We start from the raw sequence: 25,174 nt of genomic DNA, 5'->3' as shown, positions 1-25,174 counted from the left end.
CGTCTTCGTCACACGTGCGTTTTTTGCTTTCTAATTAGTTTGTTGCTAAATTCAGACAGACAAAGTTATTGCTTGATGATGGATTCATAAATCAGAGGTAAAGATAGGGACAGGGATGAGTAGAGTGGGGATGTAAGTATAGTGGGAAAATATTATTTATAAGTTACTGTTGTGACGACATGACATTTAATATTGCAAGGGGTCAGAGGGCAGTGTGAGGGGGATAATACACATTAGTCAAGAGACTAGGTATGGTCAGGAGGCGGGGAAGTTGCGATTGGTGGAGAGATCTGTAGTGGGGGGGGGAGGGGGAGTTGCGATTAGTGGAGAGGTCTGTAGTGAGGGGGGGAGTTGTGAGTGATGGAGAGGTCTGTACTGGGGGGGAGAGAGTTGTGAGTGATAGAGAGGTCGGTATAATGGTTTTGGATAAAGTGGTAAAATGGGGGAGTAGATTTAGAATGTATGCAGCAGTTTCCTCCGTGTGTTAACGTTGGGGTCGTCGACAGTGAGCAGCATGTTGAAGCTGAGGAACATGGCGGCGGCGGAGGTGACGTGCCACTCGTCGTGCGAGTCGAACAGCTGCAGTGACGTGCACGCGCCGTTGTGACGGCGGGACTGCGCCGGGGTTTGCTGCAAGAAGACAAAGGGGTAAGTATTTTATTTATTTCATATAATGTTGTTTACGTGTCTATGTTTCTTTTCTACTTATACAGCGATTTTGTAACCCTGGTACTATTTGTCGATATCGGTAGAAAATCGTTGTATTGACCACGTGAGTGAGGGGTTTGTTGGGGTGTGTGGGCGTATTGGGGGGGGGCTGCGAGTGTGGAGAATAGTGCGTAGGGGGGGGGGGTGAGATTGTATGTTTGTATGTGAGGGGGGGGGGGGGGTGAGAGTGTGTGGGGGGGGGGACACTCACCGACCACTTGGTGTTGGAGCTGAGGAACATGTTCAAGGCGGTGAACCACGCCACGTGGGCCAGCACGAAGTACAGCCACGTGTAGGGGGGAGTGTGTGTGTGGGGGGGGGTGACACTCACCGACCACTTGGTGTTGGAGCTGAGGAACATGTTGAGCGCCGTGAACCACGCCACGTGGGCCAGCACGAAGTACACCCAACTAGCACACAAGCGCTATAACAAGCTGCACAATGGCCGGTTAAAGGATTTTTATAACGCCTTAGGCTCCTTAGTAAGAAGTATAGTGGTTCTATAAGCGGCTACAGATCTCTTGTAGCGTCAAATAGGCCCATACTGTCCAGCTTATAGCTCGACATTGGATCTACAGTGGTCGTAAATAGTAATTATAATAGTACGTAGTATAGTAGTAATACAGGAGCGCTAAAATAAGATGAAGGTGGTATAATCGCGCTACAAGAGCTTTTTCGCAGCTTCGTGGCGCTTACCAGCTGTTGTACAGAGGTGGTTAGCGCCACGAGCGTTCGAAAAGCTCTTGCAGCGCGATTATACCACCTTTACCTTATTTTAGCGCTACTGTGTAACGGTTATAAATGCTAACGCTCTAAATTAGTAATATGGTCGGTTTATTATGGTGTAAACCAAATATATTTTTTTAAAATGAATCATCAGTGACAAATGAGGAGACATTTTATTTTTACGGATTGGATTATTAAAATAACAAGTAGTCTATCGCTTTTATTTCTTTGTGTACGTGATATGAAAGTGCGAGTTCCAGTTTGCTGTCAATATATATGTATATTATCGTCAATATTTTCATGCGCCCTCAAAATATTCAGTTTTAAATGCAAAAATTATATAGATATGTGGATTTGGAAATTGTATTTTGAACATAAATAAGACTTTGAGGGTTACAGATAATTTAATTAGGGTTATAGGTAATAAAAAATGATTTTAATTATGTTAACGTTACCAGGCTATAGATTTATATGATCTTCAAAAGATCGTAATAACCTCAAAAAATATGTTTACCAAATGCTGTAATGGCGTCTCGATCAAGCAGCTCTCAGAGTTGGTTACATCTGCTCTAGCGCCTTAAGCTGTACAAAGGCTCTAGTGTTTGCTGTTGTAGACCTCAAGGTTTTGCAGTTGTGGCATAGGAGTGCTTCAATATAACTGTTTTGGTCGCACACCAGCATTTTACTCGTACTTTTAGGGGTCAGTCGTTGAATATTAAAATAGTTTGAAAATCATTTTTTTTTATTTATTTTATTTATTCTATTTATTTTATTTATTTTATTTATTTTATTTATTTTATTTATTTTATTTATTTTATTTATTTTATTTATTTTATTTATTTTATTTATTTTATTTATTTTATTTATTTTATTTATTTTATTTATTTTATTTATTTTATTTATTTTATTTATTTTATTTATTTTATTTATTTTATTTATTTTATTTATTTTATTTATTTTATTTATTTTATTTATTTTATTTATTTTATTTATTTTATTTATTTTATTTATTTTATTTATTTTATTTATTTTATTTATTTTATTTATTTTATTTATTTTATTTATTTTATTTATTTTATTTATTTTATTTATTTTATTTATTTTATTTATTTTATTTATTTTATTTATTTTATTTATTTTATTTATTTTATTTATTTTATTTATTTTATTTATTTTATTTATTTTATTTATTTTATTTATTTTATTTATTTTATTTATTTTATTTATTTAAAAACAGTTGACAGACTGAACCACCACTGCACCTATGTAAATATATTATGATAATAATTTTAAGCTTAAGTATAAAGGTATATTACTCGGTTATAGCGCTTTAGGTGCTTAACATAATTCTGTAATCCCCATGGCTGTAAAAATGTTTCGAATGATACCTTATACATCTATTTGCCGTACAGAAGCCATATAAATATCTGATATAACGCTCAAGGCGCTATTAAAGACCTACGCAACTCTTTTATAGATGAGTAATACACTAGCCCTAAAAAAATCTGTTATAGAACCTAAGGCATTACAAAAAGCTTATTTACGCTCTTGAGCGCTATAAGCGCAACGCATAACTCCATTTAAACTCCTTTATCTCCTAAAGTCCCCTTATACAGTTAACGGTGTTATAGAAGATTCCATTAACTCAGTTATACTTCCCTAGGCTGTCTAGCGATGCAATTACATGCTCATATATCACTATAAGTCATTAGTTTCCTACTAAACGGCTACTGTCCCGCCTAGCTGTTAAAGGGTTCTTTAAATAGCTAGTATACAACTTATAGAGAATTGTACAGCATTTGAACGACTCTTATGCAACTATCAGGCTGTATAACGACTGTATAAGCAGCTTGTGTGCTAGTTGGGCAGCCACGTGTAGGGGGGAGTGTGTGTGTGTGTGGGGGGGGGTGACACTCACCGACCACTTGGTGTTGGAGCTGAGGAACATGTTCAGCGCCGTGAACCACGCCACGTGGGCCAGCACGAAGTACAGCCACGTGTAGGGGGGAGTGTGTGTGTGTGTGGGGGGGGTGACACTCACCGACCACTTGGTGTTGGAGCTGAGGAACATGTTCAGCGCCGTGAACCACGCCACGTGGGCCAGCACGAAGTACAGCCACGTGTAGGGGGGAGTGTGTGTGTGTGGGGGGGGGGTGACACTCACCGACCACTTGGTGTTGGAGCTGAGGAACATGTTCAGCGCCGTGAACCACGCCACGTGGGCCAGCACGAAGTACAGCCACGTGTAGGGGGGAGTGTGTGTGTGTGGGGGGGGGGTGACACTCACCGACCACTTGGTGTTGGAGCTGAGGAACATGTTCAGCGCCGTGAACCACGCCACGTGGGCCAGCACGAAGTACAGCCACGTGTAGGGGGGAGTGTGTGTGTGTGGGGGGGGGGTGACACTCACCGACCACTTGGTGTTGGAGCTGAGGAACATGTTCAGCGCCGTGAACCACGCCACGTGGGCCAGCACGAAGTACAGCCACGTGTAGGGGGGAGTGTGTGTGTGTGGGGGGGGGGTGACACTCACCGACCACTTGGTGTTGGAGCTGAGGAACATGTTCAGCGCCGTGAACCACGCCACGTGGGCCAGCACGAAGTACAGCCACGTGTAGGGGGGGAGTGTGTGTGTGTGGGGGGGGGGGGGTGACACTCACCGACCACTTGGTGTTGGAGCTGAGGAACATGTTCAGCGCCGTGAACCACGCCACGTGGGCCAGCACGAAGTACAGCCACGTGTAGGGGGGCAGTGTGTGTGTGTGTGTGGGGGGGGGGGGTGACACTCACCGACCACTTGGTGTTGGAGCTGAGGAACATGTTCAGCGCCGTGAACCACGCCACGTGGGCCAGCACGAAGTACAGCCACGTGTAGGGGGGCAGTGTGTGTGTGTGTGTGGGGGGGGGGGGGTGACACTCACCGACCACTTGGTGTTGGAGCTGAGGAACATGTTCAGCGCCGTGAACCACGCCACGTGGGCCAGCACGAAGTACAGCCACGTGTAGGGCGCGATCCTCTCGCGGTGCACCAGCTTCATCACGATGTAGAACATGGTGTACAATATCGCGTTGCCCATCAGTATCGCGAGGAGTTGCCGCGCGAAGTCTTTGTTGTTCGCGTATGCGCTGAGGAACGAAGAAAATCATTGTGAGGAATATCTAGTTATTTCGATCTATACTAGTCTATACTAATATTATGAAGCTGAAGAGTTTGTTTGTTTGAACGCGTTAATCTCAGGAACCACTGGTCCTATTTGAAAAATTATTTTAGTGTTAGATAGCCCATTTATCGAGAAAGGCTATAGGCTATATATCATCACACTATGACCAATAAGAGCAAAGTAGAATAATAAAAAATGTTACAAAAACGGGAAAAATTATAACTCTCTTGTGTGACGCAAGTGAAGTTGCGCGGGTCAGCTAGTTTAATATAAAATTATAAATGTCGCGATTTTATGAGAAAGAGGGTAGTTCTTACTTTCAGAACAATTTATAGTTGTTTTAAACCATTTAGATTTTAAGATATTAGTGGCAAGTGAACTATACGTTTCCAAGTTAAAAGTGATCACTAGTATACTTACTTAAATACAAAAAAAACCTAAAGCCACAACTTTTAAAACAATCTACTATTTAATACAGTCAGACATTTGTTTGAATTGCCGTTAAGTACCTACATACGCCGAAACGTCCAGTAATTAAAAGTAAAATGTATGTTCGCGTTAATTCTCGTATAACGCATTACAAATGCCCAACCCGCATTTAGACAGCGGGTTAGACTCAAAGCTTAAACCCGCCCTCATTCTGGGAGGAAACGCTTGCCCAGTAATGAAACAGCAGTAGGTTATAATACATACCAGTAAATAGCGAAGGACCAGTTAGCGACATTAGCGAGTGCGATGAGTACAGCTCTGAGTGGATGAGCTGGCCTGAGCGCCGCCACACCGCCTGTACGCACGTTTTGCACACCGCGCTGAAGAGCTGACCACTCTGTAGGGGGGGGGGGATAAGAGGGGGAGATTATTATATTACCTTTTAAAACTATCGCGGTTTGTACACGTAATACTAAGATTTTATACGGAGTGAACATTTTAAAGTGAATCCAGCTTGTTGTGCCCGGTGAGTAAACGATCTGTGGGTTAAGTAAACCACGGCGCGGTCATTCTATAGATGGGTGATCGCATAGTGGTATTTGAGCTGGATGTTGCTGTGCTTCAGAGGGCACGTAAAAAGTCGTCATGTCAAAGGTTTGGCGGCTTGAACAACTTTGACACCAGGTTGACCACTAACCATTCGACTGAAGCGAACAGTGAATACAATGACCACATAGATAATTAAATGAGAGAATACAATGAACGAAACTCGGGGCAGCCGGAAGCGACAGTTCATCTTGCACGTGCGGTGTTTGAGCTGAGCGTCTCCGTGATACAAGTCACGCTTGTTGTTTAACATAACAACAGTTCACCACAAACGTACCAACTACTTTGACACTAGGTTGAACACTAACCATACGATAAATGAACAAACCACTCACCCATCTTAATCTTGCCGGTGTAGTATATCTTGAGTGTGAGCACGAAACATGTGAGCAGGTGCAGTATCGTGAACAACACTGAGAAGTACACGCTCGGGAATAGAATGCCGAACAGACCTGGACAATAACATCACCGTATTAAAGTATATATAAATTAGGGATTCATTTGATCAATTTATGAATAAAATGTTTTTATAAAAAAAAAGGATTTTTAAGTTCCCATAAGAGGAAATATTTCTTTTTCTTTTGATTTAAGATTTAAGTCCCAAACCCGCACTTGGCCAGCGTGGTGGACTCAAGGCCTTACCCCTCCCTCATTACGGGAGAAGACCCTTGCCCAGCAGTGGGACATTAATGAGTTAAATTTATTTATTTTGATTTAAGATAGCTCCCGCACTAAGAATTGCTTTTGTGTCGCGGGGACTTTTACAAATATACAAACAACGGACACAAAGTACAACCAGGCTTGAAACAATTATTTGTTGGTCGCAAAATTAAATGTTACATGTGGGAATCGAGCCTACGACCTCCCGACTAGGGAATGCAATCCCGACTCGAGATCGTCAACTCGAGATCCCTCGCGATCAGAAATATCAATCCCGCGGGATCCCGAGATTTTCGGGATCCCGTCTAGTTAGTAAAAATAATACAATTCGAACGGCTTGTTTAATGTAATATGTGTGTGATAGTGTGGTGAATGCAATAAATTATTATTTGAAAGAAAATAAAAGCCTTTATTTTTCAATATTACTAACAACGTAACATAATTAACAGGTGTAATAACATGAACATAATCAAAAAAGTAGGTGTAGCTCCAGGAGATCAAAATAAAAAGTAATCACATGGCATTTTGAAAGTAGCCTCTTAAAATACAAAGTGTATCAATAGTACGAGCTTCTAATCGGCATCTTAAGTCTATTGCAATGTAGCCAGCTGCTGAAAATGCCCTCTCCGACAATCCCGAACGGGATCTCGTCATATTATGCTTCGGGATTGATCCCGAAAAAATACACGGGATCTCGCGAGATCGGGATCCCGCGAGATCGGGATTGCATTCACTACTCCCGACGCAATGATAGCGGCGTGGCCTTAACCACTGCGCCACAGAAGCAGTCCTCGTACAAAAGAATTGTTAAGGTGGTATACTGACCGAGGGTCATGACAACAGCAATCGCCATAAAGGTGGTGTGCGCGCTGGGAATGATGTCCGAGTGTCTGTTCTGATACAGCTTGATCATCACCAGTACCGCGATCACGTACATGAACGACGAGTCTGCAACATAAACAATTAAGTTAAAAATTACTACCTAATAATAGCCGTATGGTTTAAGTTGCGCCTCCTACGCAAGAGGTCGACGGTTCAAACTCGAGGCAACACACCAATGACTATTCAAAGGTGAAAGAAAACATCGTGATGCAACCTTGCATGCCTGTGAGTTCTTTAGAACAGTTGTTGAAGGTATGCAAAGTCCCCAACCCACCAAAATTTCCATCGATGGGCAAGGGTCTCCTCCCATAATGAGGGCGGGGCCTTAAGTTCTCCACGGTGGCCAACTGCGGGTTGGGGACTTTGCGTTCATTCAAGAACTGTTATAAAGCATTGTCAGGCATTCAAGTGGTTGCAGGTTTGAACCACACATACCAATGACTTTTCAAAAAGTAAGTATTATAAATAATGCTTACTTGTTCCAACGGTGACGAAATACATCGTGATGAAACTTTACATGTCTTCAAATTGTTTAACGCATTTCTTGAGGGAATGCAAAGTCGTTGACTCGCATTTGAAACCTTATATTATTAGATTACTGTTACAGTACTGCGTCGCAAATAATAAACCTTCAATTATATCACCTATAAGACGAGTAGACGAAAATACCAATTCACTGAATCAAAAATATATCTTACTAACTAAAAATCAATCTATCTAATTAAAATGTAATTAATGCTTGACGCTGAATAGACCAAGTAGACCAGTAGACTGAAAAGACCATACTCACCAAACTGAAAGTTCATCTTGTTAGGACAGAGATGGTAGCTGGCTGACAGTAGACCTTCCATGATGAGACCTAGGCCCATGGAGTAGAGTAGACCGAAGTGTTGTGGTATACCCATGTCCTGGAAATAAAAATATAAACTTAAAATATCATATTATTAACACGGAAAATGAGTATTGGTTTAACATAGTTCAGATATAGGTTTGAACTTCAAATCCCGAGTTAGGCAAAGGGCTTTTATAATTTATACTACAATTTTACTTAACAGAACCCTCAGGATTGGTAAAGCGCCCGGTATATGGCAATCTTCTTCTTATCGTATGGTTAGTGGTCAACCTAATGTCAAAGTTGTTCAAGCCCGAAGGCCTTTGACATGACTTAACGACTGTTATCTTATTAACAACAACCGGGACCGACTTTTAACGTGCCCTTCGAAGCACGAAGACGCTCATTTGGTCACCCATCTATAGAATTGCCGCGCCAAAGGTTGCTTAACCCACAGATCGTTTACCGACCGGTGAGCACAAACGGCTATAGGTGTCACATATGCGCATTAGACTCACCCTATTACATGGAACTGACAATATAAATTCCGAAACGTGGTTGCCTTGCGCTTGTCTACATTTTCTCAAACAATCAGCTGGTACCTTGGGCTGTCTCCAGCTGTTCCTCTGCCGCCGGCGCACCTGCGCCATGAACACGCCGCCGAGCACCACGTAGCCGATGTTGGAGTACACGTGGTTGAAGTCGGACAGGAAGCCCAGCGGGTGCGCGCACAGGAAGTTGTAGTAGCACAGGTCCTGGTCGCCCGTTTGAAATACCATCTGCAACGAGAGTTATGATGTTTTGTGACTCGTACAAGGGAGTGTTTGTCTGTCGTAGTGCTTTTATGGTTATTCATTCTTATAAGTTACTAGCTGACTCGCGCTGCTTCGCTTGTGTCACAAATAAATAGGCTATACCACAGCGAAATAATTATTTCAAATCGCACCAGTAGTTCCTGAGATGAGAGCGTTCCAACAAACAAATATTAATATAGATACATTTTTATAAGTCGGTCAATAGCCCATATATGGCTGCTCCCCACATGCGTAATAGCGACTAATGAAATTAGTCAATCGGAGACTCAGTCGATACAAAACATTCAGGGACTCCTTATCCTTATCCTAGCATATCTGTCTGTCATTAGACATCGTCAGTCATCTCTCAAACCATGCCGGTGCTAACGACCAATCAAAATGGTTGCCCGCATGCGGGCCCTATGACATCCTTTTACAAATTTCCCCCCACCCTACATGCAGACGCTCGATGTCAAAAACTGTTCCACGCTCTTGGTTTTGCAATTCACGTTAACACAGGCAGCTAAAGAAATACATTCAGTGAAATTGGCCGCCATAGCCGAATTTCAACAAAACGTTAACTTATGATTCGTTAGCCTAGAAGTAAACACTTACCATTTGATAAGTGAACAGTAGTTGTACGACAGGTAAGGCATACACGACCGCCACTGTTAACGCACCCCAGAAGTACCTACAAATGCACACAATAAATCTTTGAATACAATATAATATATGGGACTTTTTTTGTACATATGTACATATATCGTCTACCCGAAGGTAGACATAGGGTGCATGAAATAGACGTTTTACCATTAACCATGAGAAATGGCGAGTCTATTGCCATATACTGGGCACGTTACTAAATTCCGGACTATTATTGATAAATATTATATATCCATATAATATTATATATAGGCAAGAAAAACCTTATAGTACTAAGTCCGACCTGGGAATCAAACTCGAGACCTGATGATCAGAAATGATATAAGAAGAATCTTTATATACCTGTCAGATCTCCTCGCTAATGTCTCAGGCGGCGCTCGCGTTAGTTTGTGTACTGTTAATGGATGAGAATATGACCACTGCTCTTCTGTCAACAAACAATAATAATTAATAGTTAATGTCCCACTGCTGGGTAAGGGTCGCCTCCCGGAATAAGGGAGAGGTAAAGTCTTGAGTCCACCACACTAACTAAGTGCGATGCGACTTTGCATTCTTTCAAGAACTGTGTTAGACCGCTCGGCTATCACTTAAATGCAGCTAAATATTATTCGGCCATTACAATCGTGCTCACTACATCATAATCAAAAGAATCAAAGAAATGTGACAATGTGTAAGTGCGAGCGAGAAACTCCGATATAATGACATGACTTAGTTCGCACGTTTGAAATGTCCAGAGTATAGCGTTAAAAATGCCTTCAAGTTAAACGTTTAAATCACTGGATACTAATAAAATAACTTCAAATAATATAAAAACATTATTTATTAGAACCATATAATAACTAACTAATCAGTCGTAATCCGTTGATAGAATATTGAAACCCACGTAACTTACCGTCAGCTTCGTCTGCTATCGATCCGTCCAATGTTTTTGAAACAGTAGCTCTGCTCGGCTCCCCGCTACTGCTTGGTTCATACCTGCATACAAATATAACAAAAACATGATATATTCATCATAATCAATGCTACATTATACTTACAATTATATTCTAGAATCGAATGTTTTTTTATGTTAAATGTGGCGATATAATCGCTATTTTTATTTGTTAGAAAAGAAAACCAGTATTTTTTACATTATGCACACATAAAATCACACCTCTCTCCTAAAGGGGTAAGCAGAGATCAAAGAACGCCACATTCTACAATTCCAAAATTATTACGTGTTCGAAACTCAACATCAAAGAAACATACCTAATATTGTCATTATTATCATCATCCACATCAGAATCGTCTATCGTTCTAGCAGTATAGTCCGCTGTCGCTTGACCGCTCCGCTCTCCGCTACGCTCACCACTCCCACTGGCGCCTGTGTATGAAGGCGACGCCGGCACTATCGGCTCCTCTTCTATTATCACTACTTCCTCTGTTAAACACCGACTAATTATAATTAAATACTTTTTTTGTTTGAGAAAAATATTTCGATTGTCAGGTAATTTATTCAAAAAATAATTTTGATGTTCGACTAATAATATTTGTGGAATCTGTTTGAATTATTCGTGGATATTACGATAAGTGACGTCAAGTCGGGCCTAATCGTGGTAACTCGGGCCAAGCCGCGTCATGTCAGGCCAAGGCGAGTCAAGTCGCGTAAATCCGCATAATGACGCGTCTAAGTCGGGTCGGATAGCACAAAGTCGCATCTAGCCGCGTTTTGTTGCATCAAGTCGTCTCGTATTGCGTCAAGTTGTGTGAAGTCGCGTCAGCTCTTGTCACGTCACGTCAGTCACCTGTACAAGCGCAGGAGGTGGGCAGCAGCGCGGCGGCAAGCACGAGCGCGGCGCACGCCATCACCACCGCCAGAGTGATCAGAGCTCCCAGCACGTACTCCTTGTATGATATCGTTGCTATCACACGAAACCTATGAATTAAATTATACTTAATTAGCGATCTTCAAAGCAAATGGCATTAAAAAATCTAGCAGTTTTTTTAAGAGACAACTCCCGCACTACGAATTGCTTTAGTGTCGCGAGAACTTTCACAAATAACGGCAGCAAAATACAACCAGACCCGAAACAACTATTTGTGTATCGCACTAAAATTGGGTCCAAGTGAATCAAACCTGCGACCACACGACGCACTGGTAGTGGCGTGGCGACCAACTTAATAAAAACGGTATGCATCAATCAAAACAACCGGAACCCATAATTTTACGTGCCTTCCAAAACGCGGTGGAACTTGGGATGTATAATATTATTATGGTCACCCATCCCCGGTTCTACAGATCCGCGCCGGCTGTTGTTACTTAACTTTCTTTGTTATATAATACCTATGTGTTAAGTAACATACCTGAAGTTCTTCAATCTGTTCTGGTTGTAAGCAGACTGCTGCACATTGCCGGTGCACTCGTCATCACTCTCCTTCACTATGAACACTATGTAGAAACCGCTCGGGAACATCGATTGCTACAACAAACAATATTTATCTATACTAATATTATAAAGCTGAAGAGTTTGTTTGTTTTAACGCGGTTATCTCAGGAACTACGGGATCGAATTGAAAAATTCTTTATTTGTGAAGTAGACCATTTATCGAGGTAGGCTATATCACATCACGCTACGGCTATTAGGAGCGGAGTAGCAACGAAAAATGTTATAAAAACGGTCGAAAAAATTATGATGAAGACGTCACATAGTAGACTTTTCTTGGTAGATTTCATGATGAAGACATCACATGGTAGACTTTTCCTGGTAGATTTCATGATGAAGACGTCACATGGTAGAATTTTCCTGGTAGAAAAGGACTCATGATAGAATTTTCCGGGTAGAAAACGTCTCATGGTAGAATTTTCCGGGTAGAGGACGTCGCATGGTAGAATTTTCCTGATACATTTAATGATGAAGTCGTCATATGGTAGACTTTTCCTAGTAGATTCCATGATGAAGACGTGACATGGTAGAATTTTCCTGGCAGAAGACGTCACGTGGTAGAATTTTTCTGGTAAAGGACGTCACAATGTAGAATTTTCCTAGTAGTGGACGTCACATGGTAGAATATCCCTGGTAGATTTCATGAAGAAGACGTCACATGGTAGACTTTTATTGGTAGATTTCATGATGATGACGTCACATGGTAGACTTTTCCTGGTAGATTTAATGATGAAGTCGTCACGTGGTAGACTTTGGCTGGTAGATTACTTTTTTCTTGTGTTATTAAAGTGATAAGACTAATTATACTTACAGTGAGAGTGATTCCTCCTTTAGTCGTCATAGTGAGATGATATCCTTTGTACAAAGCGTCCTTCTCATTGTCAAACACTGGACACTGTAACAATATGATTTATCATTACCGACAGACAAAGATCACGAGGAGTTAAATTCGATTCCTTGGTCGAGGAAGTAGCATAATTTTTTTGGAAAAATCATTGGTATATTTTAAATAACATTTCAAAGACTGGTCAAATGCCAGGTTTATAGGTTCGCATGCTGTAAATGGCGACATCTTTGCTTACACCTTTGGGTACAACAGGCATGATATTATTTATGTATGTAAATGTCTGGCCAGTAGGTATTAAAGGCCCAAGCCAATAATTTATGTACTAAATATATATCATTCATTAAATATCATTGGACATAGTAATTTAACCGCATAGTGGTATTTGAACTGGGCGTCTCCGTGCTTCGGAGGGCACGTAAAAAGTCGGTCCCGGCTGTTGTCTTCTAAGATAACAGTCGTTAAGACATGTCAAAGGCCTCTCGGGCGGCTTGAACAACTTTGACACCAGGTTGACCACTAACCATACGACAAACAAACAACAACATTGGCAACATACTCACATACGGTCATTTGATTCCAAACTAAGCAAAGCTTATACTATGGTAACCAGATAACTGATCAACATACTTATATACTTCTAAATAAATACTTATATAGATACATTAACAACCAGGCTCAGAACATCTACTCGTGCTCATCACCCAAATATTTGTCCCGGATGGGATTGGAATTCATCACACGCGGCGCTACGGTTATTGTGGCGAGGCGACCACTTTAACTACTGCGCCGAATGTGCAGTTAAAAACCAGAAACCAAGACTTACCGAATTGTTCTGTATAGAGACAGTAGCGCACACTTCATCATCTGAGTCTATCATTAATATAACACTCTTAGGTATTGTGTAGTTGAACCTGAAACAAAAATGAAATTTGATAATAAACAATGAAAGAATTCTGATATTCAAGACGATTTATTAAAAGCAAATAGGGAAAGTATAAGGTAAACTGTGAAAAACCATAATGTGGGACGAATAGCCAGGAAGAAAGTGAGAGGGGGGGGGGGGGGTAGAGAGAGGATGAGTAAGGAAGAAATAGAGAGACAGTGGGAGAGGCGGGGAGGAGGAATGAAGAGTGAAAGAGAAGTAAAAAGAAATGCCTGATAAACTATCAGAAATTATTGGGTACGTATTTTTTGTCTTTGTTATTACATACCGTCTTAAATGGCTCGCCTCTCTAGACACGTTCCACGACTGATCAAATGAAAAGAAGTAGTACTTCGGAGAGCTCGGTGTCACGTTCAATTCTAATTCCTGTATATTGGAAAAATAAAGTATTTTACTAGATCTATAAAAAAATTTCAACTGCCCTTAAGGTCTGAAGCGCAGAAACCATATGAATGTTGATTACTAGGTATCGGACTCGATTTCCAAGACGGGAAAGCGCTTAGTATTATTTGCAGTTACATTAAAAACGTAAATTAATACTACGCCAAATTCGAGAACTGAACTTGAAGAACTGTTCTAAAGAAACCTATAGTAAACTAAGTCACATTATTTATTTATTTGATAATAAATAATTCGTTCGAATTGATCGTCGTCTACACGTACCTGATTATACATATACATACATACTACATACATACATACATGATTAACGTCCACAAAGAAGTGAACGACTCTCTCCAACTTTATGTCAACAGACACGTTCAGGGGGTTGGACGTGGTGATGTGAATGAGGGGCCGGCTCTCTGTCTTGTTGTCTGCAACAAGGATATATCACATTACTACTTGGTTAAACTTGACTGTTCCGGCTTGATATGAAGGCATCTGAGGTCGAGGAAGACGACATCAAGGATAGGGCAAAGTAAAGAGTATAAGTGCTGACCCCATCACCACATGGGACAAATAGCCAGGAAAAGATTGGTTAAACTTAACAGAACTTACCCCCGGTTTCTGAGGAACATTTAGCGGTAGTTTATCTATTCAATAGCGTTTACACTTTAAAAAAAAGTTATTGAATAGATAAACTACGCCTAAATGTACTCAGAAACCGAGGGTTATTAATGTAGGGGGAAACTTTTTAAAGCTCCAACTTGTCATTAAACTGCTTTTGGGGGAATAAAGAACCATTGACAAAGTCGTCAACGTGTAACCTGATTCAGGGAAGGTGGCTTGAACCTTCGTTCTCCTTATTTCAACACTACTCTCTTATATTTCACTGCACTTATATTTGATCTCACCAGGTCCCGCGTCATGTGGACACAGCGTCCGCTCCATGTCGTTGAACAGCAGGGCCCACTTGTGTGTCTGCACCAACAGTGGCAACTCCCATGATGACACACCTGGACAAACATACAAATAAAATTAAACCTGTCAATGGAAGTACCCACTGAGCTTCGAGCTAATGTCAAATAGTACCAAATAAGTACCTTTCTGTTGTGTGGCGGTCACAAATAGTGGGTTGTCAACACCGAGTGAATCGTTAGTAGATACGTGCACGCGTGTTGGGTGACCTTTCCATTCCTCAGATTTCTGGGAAATACGAGAAAAAATATATGTTTATAGCAGGGCGCACGTTATTCAATCAAAACTTTTAAACTCTCGCGTTGCATGTTAATGTACAATAGAATACGGTAATTAACGTGAACACGCATTTTACCTTGGCGCGGGTGCACTCTCCGTGGTCGCCGCGGTCACCGTGGTCGCAGGCTGAGTAAAATGGGTGTTTGCGTTATATACTCCCGTATTCTACTTTCGGTTCGATTCCCACGCAGGACAATTATTAGTGCGATCCACAAATAATTGTATCGGGTCTGGATGTGCTTTGTGTCCGTTGTTTGTATGTTTGTAAAAGACGTCTTTAGTGTTATATGTCGAAGTACCGACAATTCCGAACAATATCAAATCAGTAAAGTGCGGGTAGGCGTAGAAACTCGCGCCACAAGGAGACGACGCTTAGCAGCTACATCAGTCAGCCACGGTGGATGTAATGCGATCGAAACATCGTTCAACAAATAAGGTAAACCTTTAATTTTCAATCACGTTTAAGACTCGTTGCAATATAATATTATGTTTACCTATTGTTACACTGTACGTACATTTATTATATTCGAATAGCTCTTGCCCGCGACTCCGTCCACGTGGGCCGTAATTATTAAATGGCGTATTACCGCATTGTTACCGTTTCCGTGCGATTTCCAGAATAAAAAACTATCTGTAGTTTCGCGGGTCTCAAATTATGTTTATACAAAATTTCATCTCAGATCCACTGCTTGGTAGTGTGATTGAGTAAGAAACATCCACATTCCACAGCCCACGAAAAAAATAGCCTTGCTACATACATATTCGGGTCGGCACGTTCGTTTCGGCAGTATTTCGAACAACAGACCCGACTGGAAGCAATTACGAGTCCGATCCTTCGGGTCTGATTTCGATTCGAAACCGAATTCAGTTAAAACATTCAGGCGCGGCGAAGTCGAGCGACATTTTTGCCGCCCGGCTAGACCGTCCTAGTGTAGCAAGTCCGCCACCCTTGTCCCTTGGCCATCATCTTGGAAAAAGGTGGCAGGACTGGACAACATAAAACACACACTGGACCCTTGGAAAGCACAGGCGAAGGCCTAAAAAATTAACATTTCCATGGGCTACCAATCTATTGCATTAACAATATTAGACATAGAATGCTAAACTATATAATTACCTCATAGAACTCCATAATATGTTCCGTTGTACTGTTGACAAACACTTTGATTCTTGTGTTATATTCATATCTGAAATTAAACAATTAAAGAGAATTGTTACATATTTAACTCAAGACAAAAGCAAAAATCCCCTTACCTCTTGAACTTTGTGAACTCAAGGCCTAATCCCTCTCTCATTTGGGAAGATCCTTGCTCAGCAGTGTGACAGTTATGGGTTCCTAAAGCTCTGGTTGTAAGCCACATTGGTTAGCTGCTAGAACATAAGGATCCCATAACTGTCCCACTACTAAGCAAGGGTCTCCTCCTGATTGAGTGATCGGGTAAAGTCGAGTAGTCCACCACACTAAATTGGGACTTTGCCTGCTATAGAGAATTTTTTAGGAATGCAGGTTTTATTTACAGTGAAAGAAATTAAAATTGGTAGGTAATAATAAATAGGTATTTCTTATATGATATGTCATTGTGTAGTAGCTATGGTAGGTAATGATCTTTTTCCTTGTTACCATGAGATGGAGACATACATTACATATTCTAACCATGTATTTAAACACAATTCTACTTGTGCCCTGAGGAAAATAAGGCTTAATATAAAAAAATTAGTTATTGCAATATACCACAAATTATGTTATCAGACAAATATGAACTTAAATAATAACAAAATTAAATCAAGATGGTTAGGGCTCGTATCGGGAAAGCCCCGGCCGGCTTGATAAGTGGGAGTGTCAGCACTTAACACAAAAATATTAGCTACATCCACACATTGTTCGAATTTTGTCGACTAATCTATTAATATCAGTAAAAACACCTCATTCTTTGTCTAGTAATCATTGTAAACAACAACAACTATGACATAACATACTGACTAGACATTTACATAAAGAATAATCACGTAAATCAGGTTGAAAAATCATTTCGCAATCGTAAACAAAAAATGTTCTGTAAAACTTACGTGTTATAGATAAAATTCCGCTTAGTTAAACTATTATTTTGATATGTACATAACACTGGTGATAAAGACAAAGCAACAATTATAAAACTTAACATATTTGTGTTTATTTGTAATTGTTTTACCAAAATAATATTTGCGTCTCTCTGTCTGAGGCGAAATGATTATAAGGCTCTTTTTAATGTCACTGTTTGTGTGTCACTCTTCAGGATTAAAAGTGCCAGACTTTTAATAACATCATTAGCTTTGGTACAGCACAAATAATAAAAATCTTATAAAAGCAATGTTTTTTTTTATTTGATTCGATTTTGCTTTGTCTGTTAAAATATTGTACGATTATGTCTTATCTGTTCTTGCAATCAGTGATTATTATTGGATCATAACAAGTGTCTTTAAAAAGAACTTATTTACGTCATTATGACAACTTTGACGAAGAAGTTTTCGTTCAGAAGTATCAACGTTAGTGTCAGTGACGGCCTCAAATTTTCCTAAAAAAAAGAGTGATACCGGCTTGTTATTCCAATAAACAATGATCATTATGTATGCGGTACAAAAATCATTAAAATAAAACTGATTACAGACAAGTTTATAGTATTATAAAACTTTACGGCATGTACCTGTACATTTTTTGCTGGTCGCTTAACAAAAGCGCTTTTTTCTGCTTTATTTCCCTCGTAAACTGATAAACGCGCTTTTAGGCAAGCTCGTTGCCTATTTAATGAAAAATCACATCAAATATCAGACGGTAATCCATTTTAGATTTTAGCAAACACTTTTTCCGCGGAGAGTGGTGCGCATTGATCTGCAATCGAAGTGAAATGTCACATCAAAAGTTCTTGGAAAATCGGCTATCAGAAAAATTGTCTATGGATTGCTGTCGAACAACGAGAACGGACCAATGATAAATAAATTGAAAATGGCGTCGTTTAGCCGACCAAATGAATCAAGGAATATATTTTTCAATTAATTCAATCAAGCATTTGGACATAATACAGTAAAACGTTGAAAATAAATCAATTTAACATATTATTGTGTGTTTTGGACTGTACAAACTAGTGTGGAAGCTGTTGAGTTTCCGTGAAACCAGAAATGGTGTTATATGTTTTGTCAGTGTGATAACATTAGTGTTTACATGAATTCCGCGCGGGGCATATCGTTACAATGCTACCCACCGTGGAGGAGACACGAGGGTACGACTTCCAGGACCCGGAGAACGCGGAAAAATGGCGCGGTTTATTTTTGAACCCTCTTCGAAAGGTACGCTGAAAAATATGTGCAATCATGTCTTTATGTTAGGGAACGTCTCGTTATGTGTATTTTATAGTATTTAGACTGGTCTTTGGATGTTAAAATGTCCTTAGAAGTGTATTACCTGAAGTTTAGTGGTCAGTAAACGCGTCCAGATGTTTACAAACGAGTACAATGCGAGTGTCATGTAGCTACGTTAATAACAAGGAGTATGATAAGTTATCAGGTGCTATCAAATCCCACTGTGATCCTGACTGATTGCAGTGTCATCGTTATTAGGTTGAGTTTCATAAACATGCATTTATAAGCTTCTATAAGAAAAAACATTTACAATCTTTGATTAGCAAGAAAAATTTAAAAGAAATATTTTAAAATCATCAGAAATCTATAGACGGATTAATAAATTTATAAAATCAGTGTTATATGTTATAAATAATAATCTAAATCTCAATTATCATCACTTGTTTAAGAAAAAATTGAAAATATTCTGTGCAATGTTGCATTTCTTTTAGAAATGCAGTGTTAGTGATCCATAAATAAAGAAAAAACTCCTTTGGTTTTATTTATGTGTAGGAGCAACAGTTAAAAACATTTATTATGAAGACTAAACATATAATGTTATGAGAGAAGCAATAAGAACTTTAATCTGTAACCAGTCTGTAATATACATAGGTACATACATATATGTACTTCAAGGTACAGGTGTATCAAATACACCCACTTTTCGCCATTAACAAATAATAATATAGTCCCATCTAACAGCGAGGGAGATGAAAGAAATATAGCAATAACAGTCTCAACATTAAGCAATAAGTGATAATTCAGTTATAATTCTTTTTAATACATAAGCGGGCCTGTTAGTCACTCTGTGTACTCTCGTCTGGGACCCAATCATAATTTATGCAATGTCCGATGAAAATTATAGTCATATTCCACCAAATTCACACTATAGCTGAATGAATTACATGCTTATTTACTATTAGAGCCTGCCTCAATATATAAGCAGGGTGTGTATATAAGGGTGTAAGCACTCAATAATTGTATTCCTTGCAATGTTTTCTTTCGCTGTTAGGCACATTTATCATTGTGTATCAAGTGTTAGTGCTGTTTAATAGCACATAAGCCTAGTTTTTCAAAGCAAATAAGCAATATAATAAAGTGAGAGAAAAAAGCATTCCAAATGATGTACCTAGTAAATTCAAGGTTCAAGCCTTATAAACAACAGTACTTAACATGGAATAAGGTTAAGACAATGTTTTACAGCAATTGTGAAGTGTATAAGCACATCTTGAGAGAATTTAAAACAAAAAATCTTTATGAAACATCTTAAACACTTTATTATAGAGATACCAGCTTTCTGCCCCTGGCATTGCTCGGGTAGAATTTCACTACCTTGAGAGGGGATCCCCCAAAAATCGTATGTTAGTGCTCCTCTACTCTTCCTAAAAAATCTTCATATCAAATTGCAGTGCTCAGTAGTTTCCACTGTGTGTTATCTATCAGTCACCATTACCGGTCTCTTAACAATCTGTAGGTTAAGCAAACCTTGGCACATTCCTTCATTAGATGGGCATCTCCTTGCTTTGTTAGGCACTTGAAAAGACAGTTCAGATTATTGTTAATCAAGATAACAATCGTTAGGCCATGTCAAAAGCGTTCAGGCAGCTTGAACAACTTTGACACTAGGTTGACCACTAACCATACGATAAGAAGAAGTAGTATGTAGTAGTTTAAAGTAGTCCTTCATCTGTAACAGACTTCATCATACAATAATCCAGGTTGTATGTAATCCAGAATTACAATTAAAATAATGTATGTGTGGTTTTCCCCCTGTCATTCATCATCCACCGCAGTAACCATGGCCGTGTGGTCTATTGTGGTCACATATGGTCATTCGTGGTGCATGGGTTTTCCTTGAGGATATGTTCATTCAGGATATTATAGTAAATTTGGATTTTAGTTTGTGTATAGGATAATATCCTGAATTATTAATTCATGTGATTTTACAATAATGAACAATTGCCTATTAATTAGTGATATGAATTAGGTGTCTACTTGAGTTAATTTTTCATGAGTATTGAATTACTGAAATGGTATGGTTTATAAATTGAGTATTAGGTATTTTTCTTAAAATTTTAGTGTGTAATCCTGTTCAGTTCAGATTGAATTTATTCTAGCTTAGCTTTTATTATGAGCTCCTGGCTAAGCGACAACAGTCGCGTGGATCAATCTCTCAGTTTAAGCTATGCCCATCATAGTTGGTTAGTAGATGGGTGACCATATACATACCGAGTTCCTCCGTATTTCGGAAGGCACGTTAAATTGTGGCTGTCATCTTCAAAGATCTTAATACTCGTTACCAGTAATCAAAAGCTTGAAAGTCTGACAATCAGTCTTACCTTAACTCAGGTAACTGTGTTGTTTAGGTCCGATAGGTAGTTGCTCTATGTAAAATACTAGTATTCAGTTGCATCTGGTGAGACTGGAAGCCGATTCTAACATAGTTGGAAGAAAGGCTAGGCTTAATGATGATGTCTCTGTTGGCACCAGGTGTTGGAGCAAGTGCACCCAACACTGAACGCGGAGGAGAGCGCGCTGCAGTATGTGGAGTCGCTGTGCGTGCGTCTACTGGCCATGCTGTCCGCCGTACCCTCGCCGCTCACCGTGCAGGTGTGTTGCTACCTTTACCACTCATATGTACAACTATGACGGTTAAACTATCGATAGCTGAGTTAGCGAGATTGAATATTGAAAACCGCTTCTATTCTACGTAAACCTTTTGCCGGGTATCGAGTTTGAAAAGCGCCCCTAGCGTATTCTACATAATTTTTTTTTTTTACATTTTTCATGTCATGCTCGCTATTCGCTATCGATTGTTAAATATCGTGTTATGGTGTTAGAATAAGGATTTGTTTGATGTAAAAAGTGTTGATATAAGGAGTGTTTTTGGCGCGTACAGACGTCCTAATTTCACTAATGTGATTTTGATTTCCCGGGTTTAAAGTAGGCACGTTCTTTCATGCTAGATGTAATGAAAATCGGTCAGTGGTCAACTGCATTTCTACAGACGTATTTAACCTTTAGCACTTTGTGTATTCTGTGCTTTATATGTAACAGGTCTAGAAAGCGATTGTTAGTTCTTACCTAACATTTTAACATGGATACATGAATAACAAACGTTGACATAGAATTCTTGTTTGCTACTTAATAATATTGTTTACATTTATTAAGGTCTCTTTAAAAAAATCTTTATGTATAATAGAATACGGGAATTAACGCGAACACGCATTTTACCTTAAAATGCCTAACGTTTCGGCGCAGGTTGCACTCGCCGTGGTCCCAGTCAGTCAGCCTGGGACCACGGCGAGTGCAACCTGCGCCGAAACGTTAGGCATTTTAAGGTAAAATGCGTGTTCGCGTTAATTCCCGTATTCTATTATACATTAAACATGCAACGCGAGAGTTTAAAAGTTATAAAAATCTTTATATTTGAAATAGTATTTTCGCCGAAAGCACTCCCTATATAAAATACTCTGCAAGCTATAAGTGTACGCTCTCATGCTAAATGTATACGTGCGTACACGAGCACGTGCACGTGCACGCACGTATACGTAACACGCAGCTTCAACAACGCTTAACAAAAAGGCTGCCATTATCATTTATTCATTACATCATCTTTAAAACTTATGTGGGAACTACCACAAACTAAACTAGCTGACCCGCGTGACTTTCATGCCCTTAAACAACCCCCAAAAAGGGGATTAAAAAAGAAACTAGACTTTCTATGCTCTCGGGTCTTCTAAATTTCACAAAATTCGGCACAAACGGTTTAGCCGTGAAAACAGACAGACAGACTGACTAATTATAATATTAATTTGGATAAGAAAAGGTGATTAACTGTATATGAAAATGCCCGTTTCTATGCACACTGGGTCAGCGTGAGCACTAGGAAAACATTGGATATAGCGGTAAGTTACAATCATATGGCTTGATACACACATATTCGGTTCGGCATTAATCCTAGCCAGGCGGCATAGCCGAAAATATGTAGATGAATGTTCAGAAAAAATGCCGGTTGACATCGGTTGGCATGCTGAAACTGAATTGTACCCGCGGAAATGCCGCTTGATATCGTCGCGCTAATTGTGACGTTTGGAGCCGAAGGACCCGATCGTCACAAGCCGAACAAGTACAGTAATTGCTTCGAGTCGGTTTTGTTGTTCGATAAATACTGCCGAACGGAATGTCGACCCGAATATGTGTGTAGCGAGGCTAATTCATCTGTGGTTGGGTTTAGTTAACCACTGGCTAGTCTGACGTCACTCTTAAGTATTCACATACTTAAGTCGCCGACACATGTCGCCGGATTTATTTCAGACGACGCCGACGTAGTGGTGGGCAACTTTAGTGACAGTTATGCAGCTTTAAATATTTATATAAAAAAAAATCGCCATCTACTGGAATCTTAATAGTCTTACTAATAAACGTCGTGTTAGCTTTAATTAGTTATACAGTGTTTTGTCGCTCACTAATTTCTTAGCCTGTTTGCGTGTTTCACTGCTGGGCAAAGGCCTCTCCCCTTCTCTTCCAAATCCCTCGATCGGCGGCAAGCTCTGATTAGTCCTTTTCAAATGCGTCCAGGTCACACTGCCATCACCGTTTGGGTCTCCCGCGCCTGCGATAACAATCTTCTGACTCACTGTTTGTTGGTCGTATGGTTAGTGGTCAACCTAGTATCAAAGTTGTTCAAGCCGCCCGAGAGGCCTTTGACATGGCTTAACGACTGTTATCTTAGTAGACAACAGCCGGGACCGACTTTTTACGTGCCCTCCGAAGCACGGAGACGCCCAGCTCAAATACCTTCTTCTTCTTATCGTATGGTTAGTGGTCAACCTAGTGTCAAAGTTGTTTTTAAGCCGCCCGAAGGCCTTTGACATGGCTTAACGACTGTTATCGTTGTAGATAACAACCGGGACCGACTTTTAACGTGCCCTCCGAAGCACGGAGACGCCCAGTTCAAATACCACTATGCGGTCACCCATCTATGGAATGACCGCGCCAACGGTTGCTTAACCCACAGATCGTTTACCGACTTGTGAGCGCAGTTTCAAAATTGAAAGTGACAAAACACTGTATAACTTATCAGAGCTAACTTTTACTGCACTGAAATTCAATGGATTTGTCGTCTATTTTATATAACTGTATCAGTTAAAATGTGCAGTTTTCCATAAGAGTGATATCAAACATGCCAGTCGTTTACTAAACCCAGTCTACAAGTTAGTTTGACTAAATTGAATTAACACCAAGCTTAACGCGATATAATTATAAGTATAATAAGTTTTAATACCTGTAGTGTCCAAGTAAACCCTATAACTCATTAGTTATAAACTGATTTGAAATTAAAGAAACATTACATTTTAATGTCCTACTGCGGATCTCTTCGGGTCTTCCTGACCGTCATTCGGCCACGGCAGTTTGATTGAAACTATCTAATGATGCAAGACTGTTTATAGTGTCCAAGTGTGTGCACAATTATTACACAGATACACTCTCTATTAGATCACTCTCATAGCCCGGTGCGACGAATAACCGATACGCCTAGTAAGAGGTGAGGGGATGGCTTTACGTGCTCTCCGAGAATAATCCGTCAGATAACTTCCATTTTGACACTACTTTGTCAAAACCTCTTCTTCTTTCATAGTACGCGCCACTTAAATATGTGTCTGAATATAGCTACAAGTCGCAGAAGACTAAACATAAATACAAGGGACGTATACAAGGAGTGTGAGAGAACGGAAGCACGTCGTTGTTACGTCTCCGTCACACGCACTCCTTGTACGTCTTTTGTATTTATGTTTCGTCTCCTGCGCAGTGGCTTGTTGCTAAACTTTTGAACTGCAGCAGAAGTTTGATGCAGTAACATCCATCGACTGTGTAGAATTCTCAAGTCTTTGTCATTATCAATCTTGTTGTGTTTGTCACTTTGACGTGCATTGTACACACAGATATACGCATTGAACATCACTTAACATAGAATAATATTACTGTATTCGCTCCTCAGACATTCAAAGTTAAGTGGCGCATTCTATACCTAAACCATTTTCTCCTATAAGCCCTATACACTTGGGGACAAATGTTCTACGACAAGTGTCGCCGGCCTTTCATCGTTATGAAAATAAAGCTTTTCGTATACAAGGCTATCATATCATCAGAATATCAATCAACAGATTTTAGTCTTCAAGTGTCTACCGCCATACAAATCCATTGCAGCTCGTACACTAGTCGCGCCGCCGACATTCATTCAGCAACTATCTATTTATCGTATGGTTAGTGGTCAACCTAGTGTCAAAGTTGTTCAAGCCATCCGAAAGGCCTTTAACATGGCTTAACGACTGTTATAATCGACAAGAACCGGGACCGACTTTTTACGTGCCCTCCGAAGCACAGAGACGCTAATTTCAAATACCACTATGCGGTCACCCATCTATAGAATGACCGCGCCAGCGGTTGCTTAACCCACAGATCTTTTACCGACCGGGGAGTACAACTG

The 25,174-nt window shown here is 40.0% G+C and overlaps 2 protein-coding genes across 4 annotated transcripts in view; one reads left to right on the top strand and one right to left on the bottom strand.

Moving 5' to 3' along the window:
- Positions 1-384: 384 nt before the first annotated feature.
- On the bottom strand, positions 385-17,720 carry LOC142984788 (SID1 transmembrane family member 1-like). 2 transcript variants are annotated; one of them, XM_076132605.1, is made up of 21 exons: positions 17,380-17,720; positions 16,430-16,499; positions 15,159-15,261; positions 14,970-15,071; positions 14,377-14,489; positions 13,943-14,040; positions 13,555-13,642; positions 12,696-12,779; positions 11,805-11,920; positions 11,246-11,376; positions 10,710-10,881; positions 10,354-10,436; positions 9,804-9,885; positions 9,414-9,489; positions 8,607-8,783; positions 7,963-8,080; positions 7,116-7,238; positions 5,966-6,082; positions 5,289-5,421; positions 4,356-4,560; positions 385-630 (listed from the first exon to the last, which is right to left on the bottom strand). In XM_076132605.1, exons 1-21 carry the CDS (start codon positions 17,472-17,474, stop codon positions 454-456), a joined length of 2,463 nt encoding a protein of 820 aa, XP_075988720.1. In that variant the 5' UTR covers positions 17,475-17,720; the 3' UTR covers positions 385-453. The 2 variants fall into 2 exon arrangements, with proteins under 2 accessions (XP_075988720.1, XP_075988719.1); XM_076132604.1 differs by having other exon boundaries at positions 9,804-9,888; positions 17,380-17,719.
- A 566-nt stretch (positions 17,721-18,286) lies between these two features.
- Sos (Son of sevenless guanine nucleotide exchange factor) overlaps positions 18,287-25,174 on the top strand; it is a 40,199-nt gene continuing 33,311 nt past the window's right edge. For both annotated transcript variants that reach the window (XM_076132479.1, XM_076132478.1), the window contains exons 1-2: positions 18,287-18,633; positions 21,175-21,294. In XM_076132479.1, coding sequence (XP_075988594.1) covers positions 18,538-18,633; positions 21,175-21,294 — 216 coding nt within the window. In that variant the 5' untranslated portion in view covers positions 18,287-18,537. The remainder of the gene's footprint in view (positions 18,634-21,174; positions 21,295-25,174) is intronic.

This window comes from Anticarsia gemmatalis, chromosome 28 (genome assembly GCF_050436995.1).
Source record: "Anticarsia gemmatalis isolate Benzon Research Colony breed Stoneville strain chromosome 28, ilAntGemm2 primary, whole genome shotgun sequence".
Classification (NCBI taxonomy): domain Eukaryota; kingdom Metazoa; phylum Arthropoda; class Insecta; order Lepidoptera; family Erebidae; genus Anticarsia; species Anticarsia gemmatalis.
The sequence above is the reverse complement of the archived record's forward strand: the minus strand, read 5'-3'. Positions and strand labels throughout refer to the sequence as shown.